Source organism: Carcharhinus amblyrhynchos, unplaced genomic scaffold (assembly GCF_965287045.1).
Source record: "Carcharhinus amblyrhynchos unplaced genomic scaffold, sCarAmb.v2.hapA scaffold_73, whole genome shotgun sequence".
Taxonomy (NCBI): Eukaryota; Metazoa; Chordata; class Chondrichthyes; order Carcharhiniformes; family Carcharhinidae; genus Carcharhinus; species Carcharhinus amblyrhynchos.
In genome coordinates, this window is record NW_027649813.1 from 203989 (window position 1) to 226682 (window position 22694).

The following is a 22694-nucleotide window of genomic DNA, read 5'->3' on the forward strand; positions in this document are numbered from 1 at the left end:
TGTGTAAATCCATCTCGTCGAATGGTGAGCTCATTTTTTTCAAACAGAAACAAAACAAACTCCATATACAACCTGTGCGGTATAAAATCATCTTGTAATCCAAGCCTCCCTATCAATGCACCAACTCTCTCTCCCTCAACCACTCCATGTGACAGCGACTTCCACATTCTCCCGACTCTCTGTGTGAACAAACTCCGCCGGATATTGGAGGAGAGATTCCACTTCAAATGTTCATTCATCAGTTCAAAGCAAATTACTGCGGATGCTGGAAACTGACGAAGAGACATCCAGACTCGAAACGTTAGCTCTGTTCTCTCTCCACAGATGCTGTCAGATCTGCTGAGATTTTCCAGCATTTTATGTTTCTGCTCCGTCATCAGTTGATGTTTCTCTGGGTCAGGGTCCCCGGGCGGGATTCATAAGCATTTATAAAACCGCAAGTTATTCTTTCTAGAAAATGAACCAAACTTCACAGATCGAACCCTCTAAGTATCTTCCCGGTAGCTTTTGTGTAAATTTCTCTTTGACATTTATAGTATTTGATGTTTTCATGTGAGCGGCTGCAGTCATGAACACAATTCAGTTTCTGGATCTGGATCTCACACCGAGTTTCACCAGAGTGGTTTTAATCGGCAGCGAGTTCAGACTGAAGAGGAGTGTAATGGAATCTCGATCCCGCTCATCTCTCCCTCCTTTCTCCCTCACGCTCTCCCTCTTTCCACTGTCAACATTCCCGGGAGCCCGACCCGCCCCCAACAGGGCTCAATGAATTCTCTCCTTTATCCTTCAGACCGCGCCAGTTTTTATCTCCAGTGTGAAAGTGGTGAGGACATGGCCCGCTCTGTAATAATAATTCCCTGAGTGCTGCATTGAACTTCATCGGGAAATAGCTGAACTGAGGATGTGCGGCAGGAACACCGAAACTGAAAGCGGCTTGAATGAGGAAGTGCTGAGTGTGAACATGGCTTCCAGACAACAGATCCAGAGTTGGACCGAGGAGACAATTTGTCCCATTTGTCTCGATTTCTTCACAGATCCGGTAATACTGGTTTGTGGACACAACTTCTGTCGCTCCTGTATCTCCCAGTGTTGGGAAAACAAGGAGATAACCTCCTGCCCGGAATGTAGAGAGGAGTTTCTGGAAAAAAACCTCAGGGTAAATCGGGCCTTAGCGAATCTGGCCGAGAAAGCTCGACAATTAAACCTGAATCGGAAAGAGAAGGAAAGTAAACTTCACTGTGAGAAACATCAGGAAGAACTGAAGCTGTTTTGTGAAACTGACGAGAAATTGATCTGTTACACTTGTGTGGTTTCGCGGGAACACCGAGAGCACCGCTTCCTGCCTTTCAATGAAGCCGTGGAAATCTACAAGGTAAAAGGGAAATAACTGAAAACTGAGAGCTCATTTTCCTGCTCTGGCACTTTCATTCTGTGATTTTCTCTCCCAATCCCAGGATCAGCTGAAATCTTCCTTAGATTCTCTCAATGAGAAGAAATCGGTGATTCTAGAAACGGAACAGAAACAGAAAGGGAAAATTTCTGAAGTTAGGGTAAGGTCTCCCTGTGCTGATTTTCTGGGATCTCGGTTAGTTTTGTTCCCTTTATCACGGGACGTTAATTATGTTTCACATTTTATTGGGTAGGAACAGTTGAGCAGTCTGCAGACCCACATCACATCTGAGTTCACTAAAATGCACCAGATTCTCACTGAGAAAGAGCAGCGATTACTCAGAGATCTCAGGGAAGAAGAGGAGAGGATTCTAGAACCGATGGAGAGAAACCTTCGAGAGATTCAGGAGAATTTAAATGCTATTGAGGAGAAACTCTCAAAGTTGCAGAAACAGATGGAGCAAAAAGACAAGCTGATATTTCTGAAGGTGAGGAAATATATTGCGGCTCAGTTCAGGGAAACTTCACACTAAACAACTGATGGAGGGACATGTGATGTGCTGGTTCTGTATGATGTGGGAGCTGGTGGACTCCAAGGTACTTAGAACATAAGAACATAAGAAATAGGAGCAGGAGTAGGCCATCCAGCCCTTCGAGCCTGCCCCGCCATTCAATAAGATCATGGCTGATCTGTCGTGGCTCAGTTCCACATTCCCACCCTCTCCCCATAACCCTTAATCCCCTCTCTTATCAAAAACCCATCAACCCACATCTTAAAAATATTTAGCGAGGCAGCCTCCACCACTTCAACGGGCAGAGAATTCCAGAGATTCACCACCCTTTGAGTGAAGAAGTTTCTCCTCAACTCCGTTCTAAACCACCCCCCCTTTATCTTGAGGCTGTGCCCCCTAGTCCTACTGTCCTTTCTGAGCGGGAAGAGTCTCTCCACCTCTATCCTATCCATCCCATTCATCATCTTATATGTCTCAATGAGATCTCCCCTCATAAACTCTAACGAGTACAGGCCTAGTTTATTCAGCCTTTCCTCGTAGCTCAGCCCCCTCAACTCCGGTATCAGCCTAGTAAACCTCCTCTGCACTCCCTCCAAGGCCAAAATATCCTTGCATAAGTGCGGCGACGAAAACTGCACACAGTACTCCAGCTGGGGCCTCATCAATGCCCTATACAGCTGCAGCAAGACCTCCCTACTTTTATATTCAATCCCCCTCGCTATGAAGGCCAGCATCCCATTCGCCTTCCTGACCACCTGCTGCACCTGCAGGCTGGGTTTTTGCGACTCATGCTCAAGGACCCCGAGGTCCCTCCGCACCGTCGCCTGCTGCAGTTTTTCGCCACGTAAGTAATAGTCCTTCCTACCATTATTCCTACCAAAGTGGACAACCTCACATTTGCCAACATTAAATTCCATTTGCCAGTTCCTGGCCCATTCGCCCAGCCTATCTAGATCCTTCTGCAGACTCTCCACACCCTCCGCGCAATTTGCCTTTCCGGCAATCTTGGTGTCATCAGCAAATTTTGACACCATACACTCGGTTCCCTCCTCCAGATCATCTATATAAATGGTAAATAGCTGAGGCCCCAGCACCGAACCCTGGGGCACTCCACTAGTCACCAACCGCCAATCCGAATACCACCCATTAACCCCCACTCTCTGCCTCCTATTTGTCAACCAATCCTCTATCCACGCTAACACCCTACCCCCAACTCCATGACCCCTGACCTTCTGTAATAACCTCTTGTGAGGTACCTTGTCAAACGCCTTCTGTAAATCACGAAAGACCACATCCACCGGCTCTCCTCTATCCACCGTCCTAGACACATCCTCATAGAACCTCCAATAAATTTGTCAGACACGACTTCCCCTTAACGAAACCGTACTGCGTCTGCTCTATCAAGCAATTCCCCTCAAGATGCCTCGCTATTTCCTCTTTGATGACGGATTCTAACATTTTACCTACAACAGACGTTAAACTAACCGGCCTATAATTCCCTGCCTTTTGCCTGCCACCCTTCTTAAACAACGGCGTAATATTAGCCGTTTTCCAATCTTCCAGCACTTCCCCGGAATCCAGCGACGTTTGGAAAATAACCACCAAGGCATCCACTATCACCTCCGCCATTTCTTTCAGAACCCTCAGATGCATTCCATACGGTCCTGAGGACTTGTCCACAATCAGTCCCTCCAGTCTGTTGAGCACCGCCTCTCTCGTAACAATAATGTGACCATGTCTGCAGTAAGTGCTGGTTGCTTGAAGAGTTGAGCTTCAGACACTGAGGCTCATCGGGGAGGGGAGTGTAACCTGGATAATGCGTTACAAGAGAAAGTCAAACCCCCTAAACTGACTAACTCTGAGGGTCAGGAACAGGTTGCTGAGGGGAGGAAGGGTGAGAGGAAGGAGGGGGGTGTGGGGAGGAAGGGGGGAGGTGTGGGGAGGAATGGTGAGAGGAAGGAGGGGGTGGGGGGAGGAAGGGTGAGAGGAAGGAGGGGGGTGTGGGGAGGAAGGGGGGAGGTGTGGGGAGGAAGGGTGAGAGGAAGGAGGGGGTTGGGGGAGGAAGGGTGAGAGGAAGGAGGGGGGTTGGGGGGAGGAAGGAGGGGGGGGGACCCAAAAGCCTCAGCCCCTGAATCTGCACAACAGTTTTGAGATTCTTGCCCCCAGTGTGGACAAGAACGAGGGCTGCAAGGTAGACGAGCAAACTGCCCACGGTACAGTGGTGCAGACAGAGGTCAAAGCAGAAGAAGTAAAGAGGAATGTAGTAGTAATTGGGGATAGTGTGGTTAGGGGTATAGACACTGTCTTTTGTGACAAGGATAAAGAATACCGAAGGGTGTGTTGTCTGCTCGGGTCCAGGATGTCTCATCTGGGCTGCAGAGGAACCTGGAATGGGAGGGTGAGAATCTGGTCGTCGTGGTTCATGTGGGTGCCAATGACATAGGCAAAATAGGGACTAAGGATCTGCAGAGGGAGTATGATGTTCTGGGAACCAAATTAAAAAGCAGAACCGACAAGCTGGTTATCTCTGGATTACTACCTGAACCACGTGCAAATTGGTGCAGGGTAAATAGGATTAAGGAGATGAATGTGTGGCTCAGGGATTGGTGTGGGAGGAATGGGTTTGAATTTGTGGAGCATTGGCACCAGTATTGGGGCAGATGGGTTCTGTTCAGATGGGATGGTCTTCGTCTGAATCATGCCGGGACCAGAGTCCTGTGGAATTGTGTAACTAGGACTGTAGATAGGGCTTTAAACTAATTGCGGGGGGCGGGGAAGGGTGGTGGAATTATAAAATCTAAAGTAAAGGAGAGGGTATGTGTACAGATAAATGTTGAGGATGTTTCACTAATAAAAGGAGTAGGGGGCATGAGAGAGGTTAGTAGCATTTCTACAAATAAGGTCCAAATAAAAGCTGGTGTAAAAACACTTTACCTGAATGCACAAAGCATTCGGAACAAAGTGAATGAGCTGATGGCACAAATCAGCGCAAATGGATATGATCTAGTGGCCATTACGGAAACGTGGTTGTAGGGTGACCGGGACTGGGAGCTGAATGTCCAGGGGTATCAGGTGTTTAGGGAGGATAGACGAGAGGAAAAAGTGGGATGGGTAGCTCTGTTAATTAAGGATAATATCAGGGCGGTAGTAAGAGAAGATATAGGCTCCAAAGAGCAAAACGTGGAATCGTTGTGGCTGGAGATAAGAAATAGTAAGGGGAGGAAGACGATGGTGGGTGTGGTCTATAGGCCCCCAAATAATAACTTTGAGGTGGGGCGGGCAATAAGCAAGCAAATAATTTGATGCGTACAGAAATGGAACAGTGATAATTATGGGGGATTTTAATCTGCATATTGATTGGATGACCCAAGTCGGACGTGGTGAGCTTGAGGAAGAATTCTTGGAATGCTGTTGGGATAGTTTCCTTGAACAGTATGTAACGGAACCTACGAGGGAGCGAGCTATCTTAGATCTGGTGCTGTGTAACGAGGCAGGTAGAATTAGGGATCTTCTTGTGAGGGATCCTCTTGGGACGAGTGATCATAGTGTGATTGAATTTCTGATGCAGATGGAGGATGAGAAAGTGGGGTCCCGAACCTGTGTCCTCTGTTTGAACAGAGGGGAGTATGATAGGATGACAGTGGAATTGGCAAATGTAGATTGGGGGCGCAGATTGGTTGGTAGGACGGTTGAGGAACAGTGGAGGATTTTTAAGGAGATCTTTTACGGTACTCAGCAGAAATATATTCCAGTGGTAAAGAAGGACTGTAGGAGAAGGGTTAACCAGCCGTGGTTATCTAAGGAAATGGAGAGTATTAAACTAAAAGCTGATGCGTTCAGAGCGGCTAAAAATAGTGGGTGATTAGAAGATTGGGAAAGATTTAAAAATCAACAAAGAATGACAAAGAAGGTGATAAAGAAACAAAAGATAGAGTATGAAGCTAAACTAGCTCTAAATATAAAAAATGACAGTAAAAGGTTTTACAAATATATAAAGAAGAAGGGACTGGCTAGATTGAATGTTTCACCCTTGGAGGATGAGAGGGGAAATTTAGCGGTGGGCGATGAGGAAATGGCTGAGGCTTTAAATAAGTTTTTTGTCTAGGTTTTCATGGAGGAGGACACGAATAGTTTGCCGGATATTAAAGATAGAAGGATGGTAGGAGATGGGGGCCTTTATGCAATTACTGTCACTAGAGAGGTAGTGCTTGATAGATTAACAGGACTGAAGGTAGACAAGTCCCCAGGACCAGATGGAATGCATCCCAGAGTTCTGAAAGAAATGGCAGAGGTGATAGCGGGTGCCTTAGTAATTGTTTATCAAAATTCGCCGGACTCCAGGGAAGTGCCGGAAGATTGGAAAACAGCTAATGTTACGCCGCTGTTTAAAAAAGGTAGCAGACATAAGGCAGGGAATTATAGGCCGGTTAGTTTAACGTCTGTAGTTGGAAAAATGCTAAAATCTGTCATCAAGGAAGAAATAGCGAGGCACCTAGAAAAGAATGGTTTGATCGAGCAGACGCAACACGGATTCATTAAGGGGAAGTCGTGTTTAATGAATTTATTGGATTTCTATGAGGATGTGACTAGTGTGATAGACAGAGGGGAACCGGTGGATGTGGTGTTTTTAGATTTCCAAAAAGCGTTTGATAAGGTGCCTCACAAAAGGTTGCTGCAGAAGGTTCGGGTGCACAGATTTGGGGGTAAGGTGTGAGCACGGATAGAGGATTGGCTGTCTAATAGTAAGCAGAGAGTTGGAATCAATGGGTGCTATTCTGTTTGGCGGTTGGTGACTAGTGGAGTGCCACAGGGATCGGTGCTGGGGCCTCAACTGTTTACCATTTACAGAGATGATCTGGAGGACGGGGCTGAGTGTAGGGTGACAAAATTTGCTGATGACACGAAGATGAGTGGAAAAGCAAATTGTGTGGAGGGTGTGAAAAGTCTGCAGAGGGATCTGGATAGGCTAAATGAGTGGGCGAGGACCTGGCAGATGGAGTATAATGTTAGCAAATGTGAGGTTATCCACTTTGGTAGAAACAATAGTAGGAGGGATTATTATTTAAAAGGTATAAAGCTGCAGCATGCTACGGTGCAGAGAGACCTGGGGGTCCTTGTGCACAAATCACAAAAACCCAGTCTGCAGGTGCGGCAGGTGATCAAGAAGGCGAATGGATTGTTGGCCTTTATAGCGAGGGGGATAGAATATAAAAGCAGGGAGGTTTTGCTGCAACTGTACAGGGTACTGGTGAGGCCACAGCTGGAGTACTGTATGCAGTTTTGGTCACGGTACTTGTGGTGCGGAGGGAGTGCAGAGAAGATTCACTATGCTGATACCGAAGATGAGGGGGTTAGCCTACGAAGAGAGACTGAATAGACTGGGTCTGTACTTGTTGGAGTTTAGAAGGCTGAGGAGGGATCTTATAGAGATGTATAAGATAATGAAGGGGAAAGATAGCGTAGAGGTAGAGAGATTCTTCCCGCTTAGAAAGGATAGCAGGACTAAAGAGCACAGCCTCAAGATAAGGGGGGATGCAGTTTAGATCAGAGTTGAGGAGGAACTTCTTCACTCAAAGGGTGGTGAATCGCTGGAATTTTCTGCCTGTTGAAGTGGTGGAGGCTACCTCAGTGAATATATTTAAGTCATGGGTAGATAGGTTTCTGATAGACAGGGGAATTAAGGGTTCTGGGGAGAAAGAGGGAAAGTGGAACTGATCCACTTCAGATCAGCCATGATCTTATTGAATGGCGGGGCAGGCTCAAAGGGTTAGATGGCCTACCCCTGCTCCTATTTCTTATGTTCTTAACTGTGAAATTCATATAGAATTTACTGAAAAATACTAACCGAATTGAACAGAATTTGTGTCCCTTCCTGAATGGTTTTCCTGCTGTCTCTGAAGTAATGGATCCCACACTATCTGCAGATTTCTGGGAATACCTGTAATTTCCTGAGAATGAGTTTTCTTCAGCTTCAAACTTGCTTTGTGATTATTTCTGTGTTTCCCGTTGAAATCCAGTTCCAGTTGCATGTTGTGAGTGTGTGGGTGTGTCTGGTACGGTGTGTGAGAGTCACTGTGTCTGTGAGCGGGACTGATGTTCAATTCCAGTTTATTTTACGCTCCACAATCTTCCTTCCAAAATGCATCACTTTACATTTCCGTGTGAAATCTCATCTGCTCTGAGTCTGCTCATTTCACCAGCCTGTCTAACTGCTCCTGAAATCTGTTACTGTCATCCTCACTGTTCCTGATTCATTTCTTTCAGGAGGAAGCTTGTCGGGAGAGAAGGTAGGACATGTTCTTTACTGAAATCCACTATTTGTTAAAATAAACTTAGTAAAGTATCATTTTTGTTTGCAGAATTGGATGTTCAGCTTTGGGGTGTTTTCAGCCTTTGTCTTTGTTCTACAAACTTTATTTATAATACAGCAAGTGGACAGACTAAATGTTTATCACTTCCTGCAGTGTGTGATGGGCTGTTGTCAGATTTTGAACCTTTTTCAGGACATGACTGTTTCCATTCTCTGCTCTTGAATTTATGAGTTATCTTTTTCAATTAAAAAAAACAAGATTACCATTTCACTTTGGATATTTTCTTGCATCTCTTTTTAACGTTTACAGGATTAGTGATGGTGAGCGCAGACTCTCAGTATTTGATGCCGCCCTGCCTATCGAGAAGTTCAAATACCTTTTTCAGTGCACAGCTTGGAGAGAAATGATGAAACCCAGTATTCCCGGTAAAACTCTTATATTCATTTTCCTGATTACCAATACAGTTGTGAAGAAACTAAACAGGCTTTAAGGTCCCAGATTAAATATTCACATTTCCGCTCTATGAATTTGATTAGAGGCTCAATCCATTCTGAGGGCTGATCTTCAGAACAAAATCACTGTCCAGTTTCCCACAGCTTTGCACTGTGGGAAAATGTTCTGTGATTCCTGAAAAGGGGACAGGGGACAAGAAGCCCTCATGATAAACAGTGGGGATGAGAGAGAGAAAGGAACAGTGAGCAAGAGTAAGAAAAGTAACTCATCTGGTCACAGAGAAATCATCAAAAGCTGCCTTCATTCTCGCAGGAGCAGTGCAATAATTTTGAGAAACAGTCAGTGTTTGAATGTAGAAAATGAGAAAACCAATTTCCAAACCACAAACTCACTGGAACAGCATTGTGATAATGATGTCGCTTGCGGTTTATAGAGCAGGAAACAGAGCATCATTTCCAAAGGGGTTTCCAGTGGTCCCTTTAAGACCTGTGATTAGTCCATTCTACAGATTGTTCCTCTCGGTGGGGCAGGCATCGCCATTCAATTGAAGATCAAGATTGTATAAGAACATAAGAAATAGGAGCAGGAGTAGGCCATCTAGCCCCTCAAGCCTGCCCCGCCATTCAATAAGATCATGGCAGAACACAGAAATGGCTGAGATCCTCAGTCAATGTTTTGCCTCAGTTTTCACGACAGAGCACGCTACCATCCCAAAAGATACAGAAAATACAGAGGTCATAGAAAGGGAGCAACTTGGAATGATCCTCATCATTAGAAAAAGGGACATAGGAACATGGGAATATGAGTAGGCCATTCATCCCTTCAAACTCACTCCACCATTCAATAAGATCATGGCTGATCTGTGGCCTACCTTCATATACCTGTACTAGGCCCGTGTACCTTGATACCCCTGCTGAATAAAAGTATCTCAGACTTAAAGTATGGTGGCACGGTAGCACAGTAGTTAGCATCGCTGCTTCACAGCGGAAGGGACCCAGGTCCAATTCTGGCCACAGGTCACTGTCTGTGTGGAATTTGCACATTCTGCCTGTGTCTGTGTGGATTTCCTCTGGGAGCTGTGGTTTCCCCCCACACTCCAAAGATGTGCAGGTTAGGTGAATTGGGCATTTAAGTTGCCCCTTAGTATCATGGAGATTAACAGGCGAAATAAGTAGGGTTACAGGGATAGTTGTTGATGCAGACTTAATGGGCCAAATGGCCTCCTTCTGCACTGTAGGGATTAAAATTAATAATTGATCCAGCATCCACCACTATTTGAGGGAAAGGGTTCCAAACATCCACCTCTCTCTACATGTAGAATTGTTTTCTAACATCTCTCCTGAACAACTTGGTTCTAATTTTTAGATTATGGCCCCTGGTTCTAGGCCTTCAACTAGTGGAAATAGTTTATCCTTATCCACCCTGACCTTCCCTGTGAATATTTTGTAGACTTCTATTAAATCACCCCTCAACCTCCTGAATTCGAGAGAATAAAGGTCAAATTTTTCAAAACTATCCTTGTAACTAAACCCTTGAAGCCTAGGTTCCATTCTTGTAAACCTGCTTGCAACTTCCTCCATGGTTCAGTCATCCTTCTTAAGATATGATGTCCATACTCCCAGTGAGGTCTAACTAAGGTTTTAGACAACTGAAGGGCAAATCTTTGACAAATTTGCTTGAGTTCTTCAAAAATGTAACAAGCAAAGTGGATAATGATGATCCTGTAGATGTAGTATAACTGGAGTTCCAGAAAGTATTTGATAAGGTGCCACACAAAAGGTTTGTTCATCATGGGATGAGGGATAATTTATTATTTTTGATAGAACATTGGCAAACAAGCAGATAGCAGGAAGTCAGGATAAATGCGTGCTTTTTGAGTTGGCTAGATGTAACTTTTGGGGTGCCAAAGGGTTCAGCCCTCGGACCCCAACTCTTTATAATCTATATTAACCTCCTGCATTCGGGGAATAGTGGATACCATAGCCAAATTTTCAGATGACACTAAAATAGATGGGAAAGTAAGTTGTGATAACAAAAGAAGAAATTTATAAATGGGTATGGAGAGTTTAAGTGAATAGGACAAAATTTGGCAGATGAGATTAAAGTGAATAAGTGTGAGCTTATCCATTTTAATAGGAAAAATACAAAGGCAAATGATTAGCGACCTAGGATGAAAGTATAGAAGGTAATAAGGAAAGCAAATGGAATCTTCATATTTATTGTTAAAGGTAAGGGACATAACATTAATGAAGTGTTATTGCTATTGTGTAAAGCATTTGTGAGACTGCACTTGTGTACAGTTTTTGTGCCCTTTCTTGAGGAAGGATGGAATTGCATTGGAGATGGTTCAGAGAAGGTTCACTTGCTTGATTCTGGAGATGAAGGGTTTGTCTTATGAAGAGAGGTTCGCCAGTTTAGGCCGATTGTCTCTGGAGCTGAGAAAAATGTGAGGAGATATAATTGAGGTATACAAGGTGCAAAGGGGCATTGACAAAGCAGATTCAGAGCAGATGTTTCCTCTTGTGGGGCGATTTAAACCAAAAGCTGACAGTTTTAAGATATGGGGTGGCAGATTTAAAACACAGGTGAGGAGAAATTACGGGGGCAATTCTCCCTTTGCAATGCGCTCGTTTTTTGGCGGGTTGGGTTGGGAGATGCTTGTGTCGAACTTTTCACAGGTTCCCCAGAGTGTTTACGACCCGCGCGCATCCCCTAACCGGGAAAAAATGGGCCGCCGGGACCACACTGAAAACGGTCCGACCACTGATTTCCATCACTTACCATACTTTGGAATGCCATTATCGGGATCGACATGACAATCTCCACCCAGGTTAGCATCTCCCACCTCTTTGGCGTGATGTCACTTTTGACACAAATCAGAGTAGATATATAAAAGACTCAACCTGGTGTGGCAGCCTTGAACTGGCGTCAGGAAGTATGCGCAGCGTACAGAGTGTGAGGGACGTTGTAGGAAGGCCCTGGAGATGCTTGGTGGGCTTCTTCCTGCTGCCTTCAGATGTTGGCCTGTGGATCAGTGATATCTGGGTTGCGGGCAGGGGTGCTTCTATTTTCTCAGAGCTCTGTGGGTGAGGGTCCCTGAAGGAATCCTGCTCAGCCTTTCCCTCCAGAGCACTGTGCAGTGGCATTGTCTTGCTGTGGGCTATGGTCAGGGGATACACTGAGTGTTGGGAGAGGAGTGCACCATGTGCTGACTGAACCCTAACCAGATGAAGTAGTTACTGCTCCAGGCTGGCGTGCCGAGGTTCAGACATGGACTGCATGGAATCTGCTGTCACTGGGCACACATCTGCTAATGATTTGCAGTCTGTCCCGGCCCTTTGCTGTTTGTAATATATATAAATGATTTGGAAGAAAATGTAACTGGTTTGTTGAGTAAGTTTACAGCCGACACAAAGGTTAATAGATTTGCAGGTATCGATGAGGACCATCAGAGGATACGACAGGATATAGATCAGTTGGAGACTTGGATGGAGATGGCAGATGGAATTTAATCTGGAGAAATGAGAGGTAATGCATTTCGGAAAGTCTAATCCAGACAGCAAACATACACTAAATGGCAGATTCCTTCAGAGTATTGATAGGCAAAGGGATCTGGGTGTACAGGTACACAGGTCACTGAAAGTGGCAATGCAGATGGAGAAGATAGTCAAGAAGGCAGAAGGCATGCTTGCCTTCATCGGCCGGGAGATGAGTTTAAAAATTGGCAAGTCATGTTGCAGCTTTATAGAAGCTTTGTTAGGCTGCACAAGGAATATAGTGTTCTGGTCGCCACACTACCAAAAGGATGTGGAGGCTTTGGAGAGAGCACAGAAAAGATTTACCATGATGTTGCCTGGTATGAGGGCATTAGCTATGAGGAGAGGTTGGAGAAACTTGGTTTGTTCTCACTGGAACGACAGAGGTTGAGGGGCGACTGATAAAAGTTTATAAGATTATGAGAGGCATGGACAGAACTTTTTCCCAGGATGGAAGAATCAATGACCAGGGGCACAGGTTTAAGGTGCAAGGCGCAAAGTTTAAACAAGATGTACGAAGCAGATTGTTTTTTTATGCAGAGTAGTGGGTGCTTGGAACTTGTTGCTGGGGGAGATACTGGAAGCAGATATAGTAGTGACTTTTAAAGGGCGTCTTGATAAATACATGAATAGGATGGGAATAGGGGGATATAGTCCCCAGAAGGGTCGGGGATTTTAGTTCAGTCGGACAGCATGGTCGGTGCAGGCTTGGAGGGACAAAGGGCCTGTTCCTGTGCTGTAATTTTTTTAGTTCTTTGAAAGGGTTCCACTCCCTAAATGTGCAGATCATATGTGACCATCGAATGGGGACCATGCAGGTCGATGCATGCCATCCAGGGAGTGTCCATCACAGTTTTGTGCTCAGGCAGTCGGACATCCCCGGCCTCTTTGAAGACCGGCCCAGGCTACCAGGATGGCTACTGAGCGACAAAGGTTACCCACTGAGGTCACGGCTGATGACACCTGTGCGGAGGCCCAAGACCGAGGTGGAGACCTGTTACAACGAGACCCATGCAGCACCCATGTAGAGCGGTGCATCATCCTGCTGAAAATGCAGTGCCGCTGTTTGGACCACTCTGGGGGGGTCTCCAGTTTGACCCTGTGTGTGCCTCAAACATTATAATGATCTGCTGTGTGCTGCACAACATCACCCAGCAGCAGGGAGACCAGCTGGAGCAGGAGGAGGAGGAGGAAGAGGAGGAGGATGAGGGGCGAGGGGGCAAAGTGGTCGTCCCACCACATGAGGAGCCAGAGGAAAGAGGATGGAGGCGATAGCAGGTGCCCGGCCGGGAAGGGCAGCGAGGGACGCCTTGATGACAGCCCGCTTCACCGAGCAGGTGCTGTGCAGTGAGGGGGCTGCAACCACCACACTCCAGGAGCAATTGCAGCCGCTATTCCCCCTCCAAACTGATCTGGGCCCTCAAACCATCACATTACCCTTCCACAGCCTCTGTCAACCCACCACCATATCCCCCCCAGAAAGATCCAAACCTGTTAATGTGCCTGGGCTGGCAGTGGTTGTGTGTCTTGGTTGAAAGCTGGAGGATGATGACCACTCACTGTTGTGGCACACTGGGATCCTGTCCCTGGGGCCACTCAAGCCTGATCCCTAACCTCTACTCTGAATGCACGCTGCCACCCTGGCCCAAGTAGCTGTAAGGGTTGGGGAGACATGTTTGTTGGGCAATTGGGGGACGGGAGTGGTGGAGGGGCTCACTTGCACTAAGAGTCTGGTGGGTGTTGGAGAAGGTAGGACAGGCAGTCTCTCACATGTGGCTGAGTCTCCAAGCACCTCTATGCAAGGGAATGGGGACAACTCTGCACTTTGGGGTGGGGTGGGGCAGGGAGGTGTGGAATTAGAGACACATTAGTCACAGCTGTGAAGTGCAAATAAAAGTTTATTGTGCTCTTAACGTTAGTGATCAATTAACCCTGACTACGGATAACCTTCACACATGTTCTCTTAGTGAACTCGAACTTTCTAACTTTCTGTGGTCTACTGCTGCTTCTATGTGCGACCCCAGGATGCACATCAGAGGTGGAGGTGTCCAGCAATGATGCACACCGCGTTGCCTGTGATGCCCTTGGCGGGTGTCCTCTGGGTGGCCGGGACCTGGAGGGCCCCAGCTGACTAGCCGCTGGCACTATTTTGGTGCCACCCTGTTCTTCTAGCTGGCCCTGAGATGCCCCGGTGTGCGGAGGGGGGGGAAATCAGAAGGTCTCGGGATGTCTGGGATCACTTGGGCGGAAGGCCCCGGCATGGGCCCCAGCCCTTCCTCCTCACTTGTGGGGCCCAGAGGCCCCAGGGACACTCCATGGGACGCCAGGGTAGCTGGACTGAGCTCCAGGAACTCCGGTATCACCTGGCCGTGCCAGTCCTGGAGGCTCAGATGCATCTCCCCATGATCTGTGATCCCTCAGCTCTGGCCGTCTGAGACTGGGCCAAGCTCTGGAGCCCCTCCACTGCAGCATTCTGTGAGCAAGCCAGGCCCTGGAGCCCCTCAGCAGTAGCCCTCTGACACTGGGCTAAGTTATCGAGGCTCACAGACACGGCCAACTGTGTCTCCAGAATGCCAGTGAGAGTCCCAGCCATGGCCAACAGTTTCCCAACACCCATGGCTAAGAAAGGCTGTGCCTCCTGGATGGTACCAACACCCTCGCTCATGGCCTGCTGTGTCTCCAGGATGTCCTGGACACTGTCACCCATGAGGACAGACCCCTGGGTCAGACTTTCCACTGTGGTCGCAACCTTTGCAATGTTGGCCTGGTTCACACACTGTGTCAGCACCACCTCTTGCAGCAGCACTCTGTTGGACTCCCCTAAACAGCCTTGCAGTCGCAGCATGGTTGCTGACAGCCCTTCCACAACCCTTCGTGTTTCCTGATGCATCACCACCAGCCTTGGCCCCGAGGCTCGGCATCTGGCTTGAGGACAGCTGAATCATCGCCTCTGGCTGACCTCTATGTGCCCGAGCCCTAGGATGTGCATCAGTGTCTGTGATGTGCTCACCAGATAGTGACTCAGAATCCTCAACACTAAAGCTACCCACTGTGGTGATAGTCTCTGTATTCGTGGGTTGTGTGGTAGATGCCAGTGCCGTTTCAGTGGTGCTGTCCTCAGAAGATTCTTCAAAGTCTCCCTCCAAGGTATTCTCCAGGGGGATCGTGGGCAGTTTGCTCCAGAACAGCGGAAGCGGGCGTGGTGGTGGGATCACCAATACACAAAGGGCCAGGTTCCTCTGTGCCCAAAACTGCAAACAAAACACACATTAGGGGAAGGGAGGTCAAACATTCTACACAGCATCACACTTATTTCAAAGAGGACTTACATTGAGGGCGATGCTTATGCTCACTTGCAAACTGGATGCTGACCTGGCTGAATGTCACCATTCTGGATGAACTATCTCCCCCTGCCAACTCCATGGTACGCTCTTCAACGCTGGTCAGCTGCTGCAGGTCAGGCACACCATCGCCACTCTGTGCCCTCACGTGGCAGTTATGCTTTTCTGCTGTAGGAGCATGAGGTGTCTCGCAAGCATTAATATATTCAAATGCATGGTGTGTAATGTGTGCCTGTGTCTCGGGAGTTTTGTGCTGGCAGTTGAGGGGAAAAGGGTCACCACTGAAGGGTGCTCCTTGAGGGGTGAGGGGAAGGGGTTAGATTCTGTTCCTGGGGGAAGGGGGCCTTGTTGAATGCTCACACAGGGTTTGAGATCTGTGCCAAGAAAGCGCGGAGTTCCAAGTGGGATGCTCACTCACCCTTGCTGCTCAAAGAAGGTTGTACAGTGTTTTCTGACCCTGCCGGCCAGAGCACAGCGTCAGGCTCCAGGCATTCACCACTTCTGCCACCTCCTCCCACAATGCCAATGGTGACTGCACCCCTTCGACGAGGTGCCTGGCTGGGGAAGAGCAACTGAATTCTCTCCTCCATGGCATCAAGGAGGCGCTCTTGGTCGGCCTCAGTGAATCTTGGGGCTGATTTCCTCAAATATATCTTTGTGGTGTGATTAGTGTGTGTCCATTCCTGCAGTTTATATACAGCTCTTGGGGGGTGGTGGTTGCAGTGACTTTGGCCAGTCAAGGGACAGTTGGCAACAAATCCTTGCGAGAAATTTTGAAGGCTGCTTTCAATTGAATGTTATGCGTCCCTCGGGGTGCTGATTGACTGCCATTCAATAAGCCGCTGTGTCCTGGGGGAGGTGCAATACTCAGAGCTCTGAATTAATAAGCTGCTGTGTTCAGGGCAGGTGCAATACTGAGGACTCCCATTCAAGAGAGGGAATGCTCGCAAGCTGGGGTTGTGTATGGTAGCACAACGCAAGTTCTCTGCAGGGCAGCAGTGAAGTCAGCATGTTCGGCGGGTATCCACATTATCCAGATCCGTGGGGCATGGGGTGAGTAGGCAGCAATGTCTGTGCGAGGGGAGGGGTGGGGGGGGCAGGGTGTGCAGTGATGACTGTACAGCGGGGGTGGGGGGGGGATCGATGTCTGTAAGGAAGGGGCAGCAATGTCTGTGTGGGGTGGGGGGAGGGATCTTTGTATGGGGAGGGCAGCGTTGTCTGTCTGGGGGTTGGGGGGGCGGCGGCAAAGTCAATAGCAGGTGGGGTTGCCAACGATAAGGTCGGTGATGTCTGTATGTAGGCTGTGGGGCCAGCGATTTCTCTGGGTGGGGGGAAGTGGTTTGGGGGCCACCAATGAGGCCAGCAATATCTGTGGGGGTGGGAGGGTGTTGTGGAGAGCAGCAGTGTTTGTCGGGGGGCTGTGGGGGCCAGCAATGTCTGAGGGGGTTGGAGGGCAGTGATCTGAATGCTGGGAGATCTTTTCAGTGATCGCCCAAAGATGTGCACATGCACAGATTCCCGCTCATCCTACAGATTTCAGGCTGTTTGGTGTGAATATGCCGCGCCCCACTGTATTTAATAATATCCATGATTGTGATCCCTGCAATGCACTGAGTGTGGGAGATTCAGGTCTGAAGTTGCACTGAACAGACAGTCGTGGTTTAAACCAGTTTTCTCACCAATTCCCTCACAGACATCGCAGACCTCATCACTGACCCCCGAAACCATCCCACAGACATGATCTGGACAGATTTTTAATTAGTTTGGCATTGAAGGGTTGGATTAAAGGAGCAGGAATGTGGAGTTGAGGCTGAGACAAGATTAACCAGGATTGTATTAAATGGCGGAGCAGGTTCGAGAGGCTAAATTGCCTACTCCTGCTCCTAATTCTTACAATTTATACTCTTAGTAAATACCTGGCATTTCAAATTAGATCCAAGAACTAAAACATGATTGTTCCTATCCTGGACAATACCAAATATTAAGGTTTCATCCAAGATCGTAACAAATTTAGGGTTTGGTCTGGCCTGGTATTGTACCAAGAGAAAATGCAGAACTCTAGGTTACAGAGGGAGCTGGATGTCCTGGTGCATAAATCATAAAAAGTTAGTCTGCAGGTCTAGTAAGTAATTAGGAATATAAATAGGAGGTTAGTATCTATTGCAAGGATACCCAGGTACAAAAATATGCAATTGTTCCCGCAGGGGCACAGGACTTCAGTGAGACCATATCTGGAGTAATGAGTACCATTTCTATCCCCTTCTAAGATCATGAGACCATAAGATATGGGAACAGATGGAGGCCATTTGGCCTATCAAGTCTGCTCTGCCATTTAATGTTACCATAACTGATCAAACATAGGCGTTTTCTCCTCACCTATGTCTTAAATGGGTGACCCCTTACACTGAGATTATGCCCTCTTATCCTAGACTCTGCCACAAGAGGAAACAATGCCTTAGTGTCTGTCCTGTCAAGCCTGCAGAGAATTATATAGGTCTGAATAAAATCCCCTCTCAATCTTCTAAACTCCAATGAGTACAGGTCCAACTCACTTACCCTCTCCTCATGAGAAAATGTCTCCATACCTGGAATCAATCTAGTGAACCTTCTCTGGACTGCCTCCAATGCCAGTATATCTTTCCTTAGATAAGGGGACCAGAATTGCTCACAGTATTCCAGCTGTTGTCTAACTAGTGCCTTGTGTAGATCACCCTATTTTTATACTCCATTCCCTTTCAAGTAAAGATGAACATTCCACTTGTCTTTCCTAATACCTGCTAAACTTGCACACTAGCTTTTTGTAATCAATGCCCAAGGACCCAGAAATCCCTCTGAGCTGCAGCTTTCTGCAGTCCTTCTCCATTTAAATAATATTCAGCTTCTTTATTCTTCCTATCAATGTGCATAACTTCACATTTTCTTACATGATATTTCATCTGCCAAATGTTTGTCAGACAGCAAACCTGTCTGTTTGTAGACTCTTTGGGGATGACATTACCATTGTGCCCCACCAGCTGATGGGCGGAGTGAGCTGGTAAGATTGCCAGAGAGCTGAGAAGTCAGGTTCACACCCGGTTTCTCACCTCACGCGATCTTACCGGCACTGGGTATCAGGCGCGATAAATCTTGCACCTGGAACGGTTGCAAGGTTGAATGAACTATTTAAATTTATTGTAATACTAATTTAAACAGAATAAGCAAGCCTGGGATAGAATTATCTGGGATCACTTGCCTGTGTGGCCACACTCCAGCGAGGATCATGTATTGTCCCCCATCAATCTCTCCTTCTTACCTCAGTATTTTCCACTATCTCTCTGGCTACTTCACACAATCAATCTCTCTGCCAAGCACTTACCTTTCCCTCCCACTCTCTATCCCCATTCTCCATCCACTCTCCCAGTCGGCCCCTTCCCATGCTCTTATTCATTTTCACATACATTCTCCTCCTGCCCCTCCTCCTCAAAGAACAGTAAGACCAATAGGTTACATTGGAAGAGCCATATGAAGAGCAGGTGGGTGTGGAGGGGGTGTTTCAGGAAGAGGAGAGACAGATGGAGAGGTTAAAAGAACTCTGCTCGCCCCCAGCCCAGCAACACATACTACCCCCATTCCCCACCACATCTCCCCAGCAACTCACACTCCCCCTGACATGGTCCCCCAACAACGCACAATCCCCATACCCCCAACAGTCCCCCAGCAGCCCCCACTGCTCACATTCCATCACAGAACTCGGCAACATGCACTCCCCACATTCCCCAACCCACAGACCCGCAGCAACACACACTCCTTATACCTCCCCAGTACCCCTGCAATGCACTCTCACCACATTACCCCCCCACAGCTCCCTAGCAAAACATACTCCGCACATCGCCACCCCCCCCCCCCCCCCACCAAGACCACCAGCAACACAGCTGTCCTCATTTCCCCTCCACTCACAAACACAAACCTAAAATCCATGCAGTCCAGGCCTCAAACAGCACTTCTTAAATTCTGAGGCTGCAGCACTGCCACTTCAGAGAGTTTCCAGCCCATTCCCCGCCAGCAAAAGCCCTTGCTGCTGCCAGCACTAGGACCCAGATTCAGCAATAAGACCCAAGATCAGCACTCAGACTTGGGTCAGCGTTGAGAATCCAAAGTCGAACCCTGTGAACAGCATCAGCCTCTCACTGCACTCCAAAATGCAACCTGTACAGCATGAAACAACCTCCCCACCCCCACCCCCACCTCAGAAACACAGAGCCATTTGAAATCTCAGACTTACCTCCTCGCTCACCCTTTCTGCTCTCTGAATGCGACTGTTGTACTTGAAGTGTTTTCCTCACTGATTCTAACTGCAGCAAATGAGTTGGGATGATTCAGAGTGAATTTTGTTAACTACGTTGTGATGAATACAAATGATTCAAATTGATGCTTCACTCATTTTGGACAGGCTCCCAATTGTGCCAATTTCTTTGGTGGTAAAATGGGAATGGGTGCAAAAATGGGCTCCATTCCAGCTAGTCATATCATGCCAGATTTTATGACATTTTTCCACCACAAAACGGCCACAATGAGGTCGTTAAATTCTGCCCATACACTCCACATCTTCATATTGTTCTCTTACAGCCTGCCACAATATCTGCCACCCAGTTGCTGTCTATACACTGTATCTAAAACCTTCAGGCTCTGACTTGCCCTCTTCCTCATGTTGCTCTCATTCTCTCTCTTCACCCTCCTGCTCCCTCTGTTTGCTGCTCTGTTTTCCCTCTGCCCACTTCAGTGCTCCATATCCTTCTCTTCCTCCTCCCTTTCTCTCACTCTCTCCCTTCATCCTCACATCTCCTTTCTGCTTTCTTCCCACTCCTCTCCCCTCCCTCTGTTCCATGCACCCATCATATTCCTGCTGTTTCTCCCCTCCCCCTCACAAACCTCTCTGCTTTCTCCTCTCCCCCCCACATCCTCTCTCTAAATCACTGACTGTGTTATTTTAACTTTCCCCCAACTCCAGCCTCTCTGACTCTGGATCCGAACACAGCGAATGCCTGGCTCATCCTGTCTGAGGACCGGACCAGTGTGAGACTCGGAGACAAACAGCAGCCACTCCCTGACACCCCGGAGAGGTTTAATCTCTGCCCCTGTGTCCTGGGATCAGAGGGATTCACATCAGGGAGACATTACTGGGAGGTGGAGGTGGGGGAGAAGACACGGTGGGTTCTGGGAGTGGCCCGAGAGTCTGTGAAGAGGAAAGGGTTAATCTACCTGAGACCTGAGTCCGGATTCTGGATGGTGAGGCTGAGACCCGGAACTGGTTATTTCGCCCTCACCTCCCCCTCACAGACCCGCCTCACCCCGAGTGTGAATCCCCGGAAGATCGGGGTTTCCCTGGACTATGAAGGTGGACAGGTGTCATTTTACAATGCGGACAACATGTCCCATCTCCACACTTTCACCCACACTTTCACTGAGAGAATCTTTCCCATCTTCTTTCCGGGATCGAATAACAACGGGGAAAACTCGGCGCCGCTGACAATCTGCGGGATTAAAGGTCTCTGACAGATCCATCCCATAATTTCACACCGTCTCCCTGCCTCCTGCCAGCTGTAAACTGATGGAACCTGTTCATATTGTGGTTATTATATAGAATTATAATTTACATTGGGGGCTCCATGATTACATTTGTAAAATGATTCTTCAAATAAAACAATCTGAGAATCACTGGAATAGAAACAGTTTTTCTCAAAGATTCCACAGTTCATCATTAAATCCAAGAAGCAGAAACTCAACATGTTGTTTGTGTCTGTCACTGAGTGAGGGAGGCGGGATTCCGGGGAATGGAGAAGCCGATTGGCCGGAACTCCTGTCACTCTGAGTGAGGGAGGCGGGATTCCAGATTGGTGGCAGGTGAATGGTTAAAATGCCGTCACTCTGAGCGAGGAAGACTGGTTTCCGGAGAGTCTGAAAGCCTATTGGTCAGCGTGGCAGTCATTCAGAGCGAAGGGGTGGCCCTCCTGCGGAATGGGGAAGCGGATTGGCCGCAGTGGCTTTCATTCAGTTGAAGAGGCGGGTTTCCTGGGTCTCGGAAACGGATTGGTCAGAGCTCCTGTCACTCACAGTGAGGGAGGCGGGTTTGAGCGGAATGGAGAAACCGATTGGCCGGCGTGTTGTTATTTATATTGAGGGAGGCGGAGAATGTGAAAGCTCGTTGGCGGTACCGCCGGTTCATCAGAGAAGAAGAGGGTTTTCTCGGCAATCAGAAAGCGATTGGTCAGAGCTCCTTTCACCTGGGCAGAGGGAGGCGGAGATCATGAAACTTGGAAAGCGATTGGTTGATCCGCCTGTCACTCTGGTGGGAGTGGAGGGTCGCGTGGAGTGGAGGGGGGGAGAGGAGGAGGGGGCGGTGGGGAGGAGGCTCTTCACTCTCACCTCTCACCCCTCACACACTCTCCACCCCACCCTCACACATAGTGTGTTCAGAGTGAACCCCTTATAAAACATTGTTTCGACCTCAACTCGAGAATTGTGGCAAATTCTGGGCATCGCAGCTCCGAGCGTGTGAAGGCATCGGGTAGCGTGTAGAAAAAGATTTGTGAAATGGGTCCATCAATGAGAATGTGTGAGCTTTCATTAGGAATGAGCATTCCATCCACTAAAACTTTTACCCTGGTTCTCTGTGTCTCCACAAATGCTGCCCGAGCTGCTGAGTATTCGCAAAATTTTCTGTTTGAATACAGGTTGGGAAATAGTATTTAGCTCTGAGATTGGTATGGCTGTAAACCTGTGTCGATGAGTTCAGACTATTGCACTGCTGTGCTCTCCTGCAGCTCACGTTGCTTTCCTTTGACAGTGTACCTGGCTCTTTCCTGATACTACACGCGGTTGCTTCCTTCTTCTCCTTTCATGGGCCCCCCTGAGGCATTGAATAAATCGTCCACATTTTAACGAAACCACAATTAAATCCACTTTTCTTGAATGGCAGAGAAGACGAGAATTTTTAATGTAACCAGCTGCCGTCCTCCGGCCGCTCCGGCCCGATTGCTGCTGTGAAAAAGGTTTGTTTTGTTCTTTTTTGTTTTCAGAAGCCACACTGTCCATATCAAATCTGTGTCGATGCAAATTTGCAACCTCTTCTGATCCGCAGCGGCCAAATAAGCCTAAAGCTCGGAGATATACATG

At 47.8% G+C, this 22694-nt stretch overlaps 1 protein-coding gene across 1 annotated transcript; it reads left to right on the forward strand.

The window, feature by feature from the left end:
• Positions 1-961: 961 nt before the first annotated feature.
• Positions 962-21074, forward strand: LOC145337766 (zinc-binding protein A33-like). Its single transcript, XM_080182612.1, has 6 exons — positions 962-1372; positions 1455-1550; positions 1644-1877; positions 8166-8188; positions 8522-8623; positions 20510-21074. Exons 1-6 carry the CDS (start codon positions 962-964, stop codon positions 21072-21074), a joined length of 1431 nt encoding a protein of 476 aa, XP_080038738.1.
• The last annotated feature ends 1620 nt before the right edge of the window (positions 21075-22694 follow it).